Source organism: Dipodomys merriami, unplaced genomic scaffold, assembly GCF_024711535.1.
Source record: "Dipodomys merriami isolate MVZ:Mamm:240054 unplaced genomic scaffold, mDipMer1.0.p SCAF_31, whole genome shotgun sequence".
Lineage (NCBI taxonomy): Eukaryota > Metazoa > Chordata > Mammalia > Rodentia > Heteromyidae > Dipodomys > Dipodomys merriami.
In genome coordinates this window covers 2,584,815-2,597,440 of record NW_027204604.1, presented here as the reverse complement: position 1 = coordinate 2,597,440, position 12,626 = coordinate 2,584,815, and the positions used below count along the sequence as shown (strand labels likewise).

The 12,626-nt window shown below is 35.7% G+C and overlaps 1 protein-coding gene across 1 annotated transcript in view; it reads right to left on the bottom strand.

Annotated features, from left to right (window-relative positions):
* The window catches only part of Ush2a (usherin), a 640,266-nt gene that overhangs the window by 574,224 nt on the left and 53,416 nt on the right, over window positions 1-12,626 (bottom strand). Inside the window, exons 4-6 of the mRNA XM_070041435.1 lie at window positions 5,765-5,828; window positions 3,899-4,193; window positions 1,682-1,866 (exon numbers count right to left, since the gene is read on the bottom strand). Of these exons, the coding sequence (XP_069897536.1) occupies window positions 1,682-1,866; window positions 3,899-4,193; window positions 5,765-5,828 (544 nt within the window). The remainder of the gene's footprint in view (window positions 1-1,681; window positions 1,867-3,898; window positions 4,194-5,764; window positions 5,829-12,626) is intronic.

Genomic DNA, 12,626 nt, shown 5'->3' with positions numbered 1-12,626 from the left:
AAAATAACTTTAAATAAACTAAGAATAAACCTAGCCAAGGAGGTGAAGGACCTCTACAATGAAACTCTAAAACCTTGAAGAGCTTGAAGAAAACACTACTAGATGGAAAGGCCTGTTGTGTTCATAGATTGACAGGATTCATGTTCTGCAGTTGATTAAATTTCCCACTCTACAGATTCATTGTCATCATTATCAAAGATCAGATCTAATGACATGCATTCCAGAAAGTCAAAAAAAATCCTGAAAATCATATGGAAACACAAAAGACTCAAATAGCCAAAGCATCATGAGCAAAAACAGTAATACTGAAGACATCACTTTCCTGGTATCCTATTATACTACAAAGCTTTGATAACAACAGCAGCATGGTATTGGGATAAAAACAGACATATAGACCAATGGAAGGGAACAGAGGAGACAGAAATGAACTCATACAGCTCCAAAGGCAAAGGTGACAAAAAAACATATATTAGAGAAAAGAAAACCTCTTCAACAAATTGTGTTGGGAAATCCAGATATTCATATGCAGAGGAAAGAAAATTAATACCTATGTTTTACCCTGCACAAAAATCAGTTCAAAGTGAATCAAAGACCTTAATGTAAGACCTGGCATTTTGAAACTACTAGAAGAAATATTTCAAAATATAGGCTTAAGTAATAATTTTCTGAATATGATGGTAATAGCTTAGAAAATAAGATCAAGGATTGATAATGGGGAATGCGTCTAATGCAAAAGCTTCTGTGCAGGGAAGAAAATGATTTTCAGAAGAACAGACAGCCTTCAGAATGGAAAACAAATGCTCCTCAACTATTCATTTGACAAAGACTTAATATCTAGAATACATAAAGAACTCAAAATGGAACAAAAGAACAAATAATTCAAATAACAAATGGTCAAATGAACTGAAAAGAAGTACACAGAACAAAATGAATACATGAAAACAATGGTAAACATTTGTAGCCAAAAATAAATGCCAGTCAAAACTACACTGAAAATTGCATTTTACTCTAGTCAGAATGGCAATCAAGAAGACAAGCAACAAACACGGATCACAGTATGGGGAAAATACCTCACCCGCTGTTGGAAATGCAAACTAGTGCAGCCACAATGGAAATCAGTGTATTCTCAAAAAGCTAAAAATATAAGTATCATTTGATCCAGTTATTACCAATTCTATGGGCTTCTTGGCACATACCTGAAGTCAGCATGTAAGAGATAATTGTATACCGGTATTAAAAGCAGCACTATTCACAATAGTCAAGGCATGAAATCATCCCTGGTTCCCATTGACAGATAAGTGTATAAATGAAGTGTATATACACTAAATGAAATTTTAACCTCCCCATAAAAAGAATGAAATGATGTTGTTTGCTGGAAAAATGGGTGGAACTGGAGACCAATCATGTTAAACCAAGTAGTCGGGTTCAGAAGGACAAATATCATATCTTTTCTCTCCTTTGTTAAATCTATATATTTAAAATAAGACATGAAATTATCGATGGCCTATTTAGGGAAAGAAAAGGGATGGGTAGGAGAGCTGAGATTAGAGAGACAAAAGAGGGTAATGGAGGGCTAAATATGACACAATTATATTACACATATACGAAAATGTCACAATCAAACCCAATACTTAGTGTAATTAATAAGCAAGCACTTTGAAAAGTCTTCAAAAGTTCATACTTGGGAAGCTGAAGACAGATGACAGAGTCAGGATGTTCCAAATCTCCATTGTTTTTCATCCCAAAAGTACTGCAGTTTCTAGCAAAGTATTGCCAGTCCTCCCAATCTGAACTCTCTTCCTTCTTCCTTTGAATCCTAATGGCTGTTGGTTGTGGACTAAGGAACTGGACAATAATATAAAACACCTGGAGAGAGATGAGTCAATTCTTGTACAGAGAGTTTAGTGGAAATCAAACTATGGAACTGTGGCATTCAAACATGAGTAACGTCTTCATAATTACTAAAGTATTTACTGAACATGCAAAACCCAGAATTACGGTCAATGCAGCACATCTGTAATCATAAATTAGTCCCTATTCTCAAGGATTTTCTAAAGTGCAAATAAGTATTATGTTTGCTATAGAGACAGTAACAGTGAACATGATTCCTTTGAAATAAATGTCATGTATCTATTTATTAAGTCCTTATTTAGAATAAGCACCTCAGTTTTAGTAATTTGTGCTGCTTAATAATAAAAAAGAGAATGCTATAACATTCCATAAATAACATTTTGACACAGAATTCTTAAAAATTAAGCCTTGCATGGCATTTTTTAGATACTTCGATTTCATGCTTTACAAAATTCTACTTTAGGGAGATAATATCCAATTACCTAGTTCACTTTTTGCCACAGAGTTGTTTCCTAGCTGCAAATAAATATGAGCAAGGGGTAATTCCAAGATGCCTTTGAACCTGACATTATTTTGAAATTGGTTCTTTTTACATTTAATTAACTTAAGGATCTCAAGATGAAATCATTGCAGATGAAGAGAGAGCTATTTTTAATTTTTTTAATCTTTAAGTAATTGTACAAAAGAGGTGCAATTTAACAAAGCAGTTTATGAATACAATGCATTTTGTTTTTTTTCTTTTTCTTTTTCTTTTTTTTGGTCGGTCATGGGGCCTGAACTCTGGGCCTGGGCGCTGTCCCTCAGTTCTTCAGCTCAAGGCTAGTGCTCTACCACTTGAGCCACAGCACTACTTCTGGCTTTTTTCTTTTTCTGCTTATGTGGTGCTGAGGAATCAAACCCAGGGCCTCATGCATGCAAGGCAAGTGCTCTACCACTGAGCCACCTTCCCAGCCCAATACAATGCATTTTGATCAGTATCACCCCCTTCAACATTCTCACAAGCCTTCAACTGACCCCTTCCCTGACTTTTATTAATCTTATGGTATATACAATGATTTTTTTTTCTGGTCTTGGGGCTTGAACTCAGGGCCTGGACACTGTCCCTGAGCTCTTCAGCTCAAGGTGAGTACTCTACCACTTGAGCCACAGTGCCACTTCCAGTTTTCTGGTGGCTAATTTGGAGATAAGAGTTTCGTGGACTTTCCTGCCCAGGCTGGCTTTGACCCATGATGCTCAGATCTCAGCCTCCTGAGTAGTTAGAATTATAGGCATGAGCCACCAGCACCCTGCCATTGTTTTAGTTTTGTTGTTGATGTTGTTTGTTGGGGATGGTTGTGTGGTTTGAACTGAAGGTCTGGGCACTGTCGCTGAACTATCATGCTCAAAGCTAAAGATCTACCACTTTAAGCCATGGCTCCAATTCCAATTTTCTGGTGGTTAATTGGAGACAAAAGTCTCATGGACTTTCCTGCCTGGACTGGCTTTGAACTGTGATCCTCAGATCTCAGCTACCTGAATAGCTAGGATTACAGGTTTTAGCCACTGGCTCCCCCATTCACAATGAATTCTTGACTGCATTCTTCTACTTCTCTGACCTTGCCCGCTCTTTTTGTGTGTAACCATTTCCTGGTTGGGCCTAATCTTTCTGAAAGATTATACTATTTGGGCTCTCCATAAAGTCTATTATATTTTGGTTAATTCATTTGTAACTACTTTCATCCTACCCAACATATTTACTTATAGATGTATAGGAACCTTTTAAGAGAAAGAAAGGGTAAAGCTTTCAGACTGAGAAGGAAACAAGAAAAGAAACAGAGATTGAAGTAATACTGCCATAATCTAATACCAGGAGTCTCCAGACCCAGATGCTCGGAAAAGCAAGTCAGAGTTCTCCTCAAAGCCTTTAGAAAGAATAAAGCCTGACAATACTTTGCTTTCCTGTTTCCAGTCTTCACACCTTTGAGAGAACACATATCTCCCTTTGCTTCAAGACATGGGGTTTTCAATAACTCATGACAGCTGCCATATCCGCATTGTTTTTACTTACCTGATACTGCCCATTTTCCAAGTCCAGTGAAATAGTCACTCCTTGATTCAAGTGGGTGACGTTTGTGAACATATGTGAAACCCAGGAAGTGGCAATGTCATCATCATTGACAAAGGTGAGGGGATGAGCGTCAGGATGTAGCCGGGACACGCGATTTTCAGTTGTGTCTTCTGCACCATTAGGAACACAATATTTCTGAGCCAATGGTTGGACACGAGGGTGGCTGCCAGGACAGCGACAGTGTGGCTGGGTATGCAATCGGGGCAGCTCTCCTGAGAAAACTTCCAGAATTTCTCTGAAAGAGTCAAGAGGAAAGACATAAGGAAAAAAGAAAGAAAGAAACAACTTCACGGTAATAGATCTTCTAAGAGAAAATGGAATAGAAAATAAAACTCTTGGATAAGAATACTCAGTCCCAACTATTGTAAACCCAAAACAGGAAAATCTTCAGTGTTACTTTTTCACACCAAGAATCCCTGTTGATGATCCAGGTATTTACTTAAATAGAATGCCCTGTGCCTATCTGTGGCGATATGGAAGATAACCATTTACTTAGATTGTCTTACTGCTGAGAGTGGTCAGTTAATATTTTGAAAGTAATGAGGCTTAATCATGTCTCCAGTTCCGCCATAAGAAGAATAAGAATGCAAGCATTTCATCTGCTTCTCTTTGGGGTGAAGGGACTGAGGCCAAGTCCATTTGTCAATGATTTCCTGTGACTCATCTGTGCAAATTCTGGCTTCCTGAAATGTTTCAATGGCTTCAGAGCATATGCCAGCTGCCAACAGCCAAACAAGAATGCCAATTCCAGACAGTTATATTTAATTTTTTTCCATTAAGGGTAATAAACTTGTTCTAGATCAGAATTAGTCATCCTATTTTTAGGCATTATTCCATGTAGCACCTTTCCAGATATTTCAGACAAGCAAGCATCAGTCATCCAGGTCTAACTGGAGAAAGCAAGATTTCCTCTTTCGGTTCCTACTGAAGCAATGGTACCGGCAACTTTTCTACTCTACTTTTCTACTTTTCTACACTTAGCTATAGGAAACGACATCTTTCAATCTCACTCATATTTTTCAATTGTCATTAGGTTTTGGATGGGATCCAAAGTCCTTGTGCAATACAAACTATTCTTTCCAAAGAATTGTTACAACACTGCTGTTCAACGTTTCAGAAAAGATCTGAAAGAAAATAAGATGAATGGTAGTCCATGTTTTTCTCCTCAGCATCATTTGTGCAACATCATTTGTTCAGACATCTTCTGATTATGTAGACTAATAATAAAGGAACTTTATCACCATCTCAGGAGCAACGTTTCTCAAATCTGTAAGTGCTAGTCCTATCATTTTATAATCACCCCATGGATCCACATATCTCTTAAATACACATCAATTTAAAAAATTCTTCCTCTTGGCCTTCACAAAAATAAATAAGTTTCATTTATCCACAAACAATATACTCTTACATCATTGGATCCTAAATTGGGAAATCAAATTCAGGAATCATTTTTAGGAGAATTTCATCTTCAAATTTCTGAACTAATGGAAACCTATCTTCCTAACATCTCTACTTGATCTAAAGGCCCAGAGTAATTTTTTAAGTATTAGAAACTACTTTATAATGGATATTTAACTGTATTCTAATTGGATAAAATGTTGCCAAACTAACTTTTCTTAAAGAAGGCTGTTGAGAATTTAATCAACTTCATACTAAAAGGAGTTACTGATAAAATAACACTTTGGGAGAGCAAGCATAGACTAAAGCAAAGGAACCATTGTAAATATCAATTAGGATTTTTTATTAAATGCTATATGGATAGAAAATGCTATAATCTTATGGATTTATAATAGCACTTCTTCTTACCTGTTTGTAAGTACCACTTCGTAGAATCGAAAATCTTGCATTCTTCCAACAAACTTCTGTAAACCTACAAGGTATTTGTATGCATATGAGAGATCTTAGTTTATCTAGAACTTGCTTAAAAATATTTTAACAAACTGGGTGCTGGTAGTTCAGGCTCACACCTGCAATCCTAGCTACTCAAGAGGCTGAGATATGGTTCAAAGTCAGCCCAGGCAGAAAATCTGGAAGTAGAGATGTGGCTCAAGTGTTAAGAGTGCTATCCTTAAGCACAAAAGTTCAGGGATAGTACACATGCCCTGGCATTCTCTCTCTCCCTCTCTCTCCCTCTCTTTCCCTCTCTCTCCCTCTCTCCCTCTCTCTCTCCCTCTCTCTCTCTCTCTCTCTCTGTCTCTCTGTCTCTCTTTCTCCCCCTCACTCTCTCTCTCTCTTACTCTCTTTCTCTGTCTTAATATATATATGTATTATACTAGTAATATAATTTATGTATTATATTTACCAATATAGAGATAATATATGTAATACATAATATATAATAATATAATATATACTCATATATTAGTAAGTATAATATATAATTAGCGAACTCTCTTTAAAACTATGAAGTTTGCACCATTGCCATATCCAATTGTAAAATTCCTGTACCTACAAGAATTAATTCCACATAGCAATAATATTATTTATCTCTATAGCTATTGCAATACTGATTTCAAAGAAACTACTTTAACCTACTTACTTACTGCTTCCCAAATCAAATTTATCTCTAGCTTAAACCTAGAGTCTATCCTCTTTTCATCCCTAAAATTTGGTTGCTATATGCTTTCAAACACATGGCATTTGAAAATACATTAAATAAACTTCCCTGGCATCAAACACAAAGGAGAAATTGTTCTCATTCACTGGTCTGATCCCAGACCATAGCCAGTTCCTGGTACATACTAAATGGTTCAATAATCTTTAATGATGTAGAAATGAAAGAAGGAGAGCAAGAAGAAAATGGAGGTTGTTGTAAAGTGGACTTAAAGAGAATGGTGAGGCTCTGTAATAGTTACTAGGGAAAATATTTGAGGAATTGACCAAGAGACTATTTTTATTATTATTTTAAACTGGGATAAGTCTGCAAGTTTAGTGATTCCCCTGTTGACAATTCAAAAGAATTAAGTCATTGCAGGTATCAAGGACTGAGAACTTTTAGGTGGGGTACATTACACAAAGAAGAATATAAAAGTAAGATTCCAGATTTAGAGAGATATACTACTGCATTTAACTGGACAGGAAAGTGAAATCATTTGACAAACACTACACCAGAAGAAGGAAAAGAGTCAAGGAATTGATTATCTCAGGAAAGCTGAAGAAGTATGAGATTAAAATGCGAATTCGAGATACTCAAAATAATTGTAGTGTTGACTGGTGACTTGTCTAGAATCAACAAAAGCTAAGTGACACTAACACTTCTGAGCTGCATTAATTATTGGAGCAAGAGAAAGGTTCTTACCAAGCTCCCATCATGCTTGTCCATCATACACCACATTGTCCTTGCTTAATTGTGTTTTACCAACAGTATCCTGAATGTTTAACCTCTCTTATTTGAAAGCATGACTTTCTTTGGAAGGAAGATGTGCGCCATTGTAATAAACCGAAGGTAAAGTCATTAAAGAAGGTCAAGTCCAGTAGGACCTTATCCCTGCTATAAGAAAAATGCTATATGAACACAAATAGTCATACCAGGTGATGAGAGACCCAGGTTGAAAGGACATAGTTACAAAGCAAAAAACACAAAAAGCTCTGCAAATTTCCTACTTTCCATAGTCATGAAGATGTGTGGACTTGAACATATAGCTCCAGAACTCTGAGAATATATATTCACAATAGTTGAAGCCACTTTATTATAGCAGTCACAGGAAACTTACATCATTGTTTCCTATTTTTATGACCGCATTACTCAGAAGAAAAAATACACTTTTATAACACATAGTCTATATTTTCTAGCTTATTTTCTGAACACAAAATACCATCTAAAATATTTTAAAACAGAACATCCAAGGGAGAATAATTTTTTTTATCTCAAGAAACCAGATTATAACAAATAAAGCTAATCATTCATGATTTTGGAAGGTCTCTTCTCACAAAAGACAGCCAAATAATGAACATTCTGATTTTGTCAAAGCCTGAACCATGGCATTCAATGTGAGGGTGACTTCATTTTTTATGTATTTATTCATTCACAAATATTTATTGGGAACCGATTACGTGCCAGATAATTTCATGGCTGCCAAAGAAACATCAGTTAGCAAGAGAACTTCCTTACTTTGATGGAGCCTGAATTCAAGCAGATAAATATAGTAAACAAGTAACTTTTATAATACGTTAGAATATAATGGGCACTATGATAAGTAAAAAATAAATGGGAGTAGGATGGAGAATGTGACTGGATGTTATTGGGGATGGTGTGTTCAAAGAGAACTCTCATTGAGAATGACAAAGGAGAGAAAATGACTCCTGTAGAGATACATTCCAGAGACCAAGTGTTCCAGGCAGTCAGTAATGAGTTCCTAGGCCCCTAAAGAACAGGCTTGGCATAGTAGAGACAGTGTGAGGAGCTGGCATCCTAGAACAGAATAAGAGAAGGCGATGCTACTGAATGATTAGGTTAGACAAGTAACTGGCCAGTGGGGATGGAATTACAAATTGTTGAAAGCCTTATAGCCCATAGTCAGGATTTGGGTTTATACTCAGAATAAAATAAGCAGCCACTGGAGGGCTGTGAGCCAAGAACTGGCAGTCCTGGGTTTATTTAAAAGTGTTGATATTAGAATGGAAGGGAACAAGGTTACATGCAGAGGGGAAAGTTAGGAGGCCATTGCAATCATCCAGGTTGAAAATGACGGAATCCAGACCAAGGTGTTAGAAGTGGAGGTGTCCCCTTCAATGCTGATAAATTAGAATTCACTTCCCATATTTTAATAATAGTTAAAGGGAAGCTGTGCTGCAGAGGGATAATGAAATCTATTTTATCATCTATAAAATAAAAGGGCTGGGTTTTATAACCTTTAAAAACCATTTTAGTTTTACATTTTGGAGTCTGTGATAGGACCATCATCGCCACTGCTACAGAATTCATACTTGAAGTATTTTTTTCAAGAATCTGAAGTTTTCCAAAGACCAAGAGTTAATGTGAATCATCCATCTCAAAGAAGAAAATTATAATTTGGTGATAGGATGCTATAAAATATTTCAAGGACACAATCATAAGGGTGGATGTTCCTTATTCCTTTGCTAGTTACAAATTTTTAACATATATTCAATGTAATAAACACTCTATAAAGAGTGGAACAATGTCCACATGGCAAACACAGTTCTAAATTTTATGAACTTATCGAGAAAATAGACATGACCCATACAAGCAAGACCTTATATCGGAGTAGTCAGAAAGTAAATAGGTCATGACAGAAAAGAAGCAACACTATAACTCCATGGCAAAGCAAAGTTACTTAAATGAAAAATCTATGAGTAAATAATCTAAACACATAAAGACAGAGTAAAAACAGGTTTGGAATTAGTATAAGTTAAACACTATAACATCATCAGTGAACATTGAAAGTTTTAAGGACATTTATATTACCAACCAAAGAATAAAATATTGTTTATAAAATTAATGAACAGTGGCAGTGGCAATAAGTTGAAATTATAAACATTTTTGCAAAACAGTAAGATTATCCCTGGAATGATAGCATAAGAACCACTGAAGATTCTCTGTACCTTAAAAGCAATGTTTATACTACCAAAGAGGGTTGAATTTTTTTTAGGACTTTGAAAATAAATGGGACAAGTAACAGTATGGAGAGGGTTTATTTTGATATGGTTAAATATTTGAAACCATGGGTCACATTTTAGCTTTCTCTTTTTCCATTCTCCTTTCTCCAACTCAAATGTAGTCTTGGAAATAGTCTGCAATCAAGTGCAAACAAGTAGCCGTAGAGCTTTGGAGGGAATGTTTGACAACTACACTTCTCTCAAAGACCCAACCTCACACGCACTTTTGTATTTGATTTGTATGTCAGTACTCTTAAAATAACTCACTTGTTAGGCTTGAATTGTCTTAGGGCTCTCTTCATAGAAAAATCATTTCCCTCATGATGTGTGTTGAAAGGAGTCATTGTTAACTGCTTAACTTTGTGGTTGCACAAAGCAGCATTAACAGTTGGGGAAAAAGTAAAAAAAAAAAATAAAAGAGGAAATTGAGAAGTAAAATACTCAAAGAAGTCTTTGAAAGTCTCTGACATATGGTTGAGAATATCAAATTCAGTTCACATTTAATCGGATATATATGTATGTATATATACGTATATATACTTATATATATACGTATATATACATACATATATATATATATATATATATATATATATATATATATATATATATATATATACCCAAGTCATAGATATTGTCAAAAATTACCTAGGAAGGCCTAAGCCATGACCACCAATAAACCTTGAGTTTCTATACAGGTTGTTGTGCCCAAAGAGAAATATTAAACTTCATGATTGTTGAATATATTCAACATTTTGGATACAGAAGCTCTCCAGGATTTGAAGAAGTATTGGCTCTAAGAATTTAAGAAATTTTCTGTCCAATCATTGACAGATTATGAAGTTAACTATTTCAGTGGCCATATATGGTGAAAGATACAGATTGGCAGAATTAAGGAAGGCCATTAAACAAGTAAACTACAGCAACAACAAATCCTAAAAAACTAACTAGACAAAGACCTTAAACTCAGTATTTTGAGTATGCTCAATGAACTAAAGAAAATCTTGTCTAAAGAACTATAAGAATATATGAGGATTATATATCAACATATGGTAACTAAATGAAAATGAACAATTTATTAGAGAATTCAATAGTTCTGCATATGAAGAAAAGTTAGATATAAGAAAAACTGAGATTATTACCTCTGAAAATAGAAAAAAAAGAATGCTGAATAATGGACAGTTTCATATACTAGATATAAATTTAGGAAAAAATATATTTTTTAAGTCAGTCGTGGGGCTTGAACTCTGGGCTTGGGCACTGTCCCTATGCTCTTCAGCTCAAAGAGAGCACAGTGCCACTTCCGGTTTTCTAGTGGTTTATTGGAGATAAGAGTCTCACGGGCTTTCCTGTCCGGGCTGGCTTTGAACCATGATCCTCAGATCTCAGCTTCTTGAGTAGCTAGGATTACAGGCGTGAGCCACTGGCACCCAGCTGGAAAAATACTTTTTTTAATAATCACTAACAAGGCATGGTGGCTCAAGGCGTGGTGGCTCAGGCCTGTAATCCTAAATACTTGGAAATTAGAGCTGGAGGACTTCAATTCAAGAACAGCTTGATATAAAAAGCCACCGGACTCCACATCAGCCAGTGACGGGGTGAGGAGACTTGCCTGCCATCCAAGTAACAGGAGAAGCACCATGACCGGGTACTGTGGCATGCGTCTGTTATCGCCAGCCGCAAATGGACGCACAAGCAGGAAGACTGCAGTACAATCTGGCTGGAGCACAAAGCGAGACACTATCTATAGTAACTAAGTAAAAAAGTAATTTTAGGTAGGCATGAGCCAAATGGGAGAGCACCTTCCCTGCAAACATTAGGCTTTTAGTTCGAGAGAGAGAGAGAGAGAGAGAGAGAGAGAGAGAGAGAGAGAGAGAGAGAGAGAGAGAGAGAGAGAGAGAGAGAGAGAGAGATAACCACTAAAAATGCCCAATGATATTTAAATGGCTGAAATGCTAAACAATTCAAAGAAATAATTGTTTAAAAAAGATCAATGACTTCTAAGAAAATAGAAAAAATAAGTGAATAATTGAAGGAAGACAACAAAGCATGCAAACAAAAATTTCAATAACAAGAGATATTTTCAAAAGGGAATAAAACATTAATCTTGGAAAGAAAACCACAATAAATCACATATTAAAATGTAATGAAAAGTCCCACTCATAGACTGATCAAGGGGAACAGAACATCAGGGCTTGATGAAAAAGGCTGATGAATTAGATCATTCAGGCAGTAATAAAGAAAAATGAAAATAATTAACAGAATGTATAAAACCTCAGGTACATGAGAAAGGTACCAAACACATGTTATTTGGGTATAAAAGTAGTCACCAAGGCACAGAGAAAAAGCATAGAAAAATATATTCCAGGGAATACTAACAAAAGTTTATCAGATATTTTGGGATTCCAGGAGTGGAATTGCAAGAACATAAGGTAGTTCTCTGCTTAATTTTTTGAGGAACCTCAACACTGCTTTGCAGGATACAGTAAAGCCACCAGCACATCTATGGTTATTGCAGCACTATTCACCATAGTCAGGGTCTGAAATCAACCCAGATGCCCTACAATGGACAAATGGATCGAAAAATGTGGTCTGTGTACACAATGGAATTTTACCCATCCATTAGAAAGAATGATATTGTACCAGTTGTAAAGAAATGAAATTATTTGGAAAAAAAAAGTTACAATGTCAAGCCAGGAGAGACAAAGGATGCATGCTTCCTTTTATAAGTAGAAGCTAGATTTAGCTTATAAACTTAGAAGTAAATTTATTGGGTAGTGTGCAAACATATACAAATATATTAACTCAAATAAGATAGATTCAAGGGAGATCTCAAATAGTATAATGCCTTAGAAAGGCCAACTCAAAGTTCAGCAAAGTAAAACACCAGGAATGGGTCATAGAAAATAGTGAGGTAGGGACAAGAAGAAGGAGAGAATGCAGTTCAAGAATTCAATGTAAATACTACAAAATTAAGAAGAATGGCAACTCCTTTTTAACTACATAAGGATAATAATTTAAAAAATCAGATCATAGGAACTATATAAACATC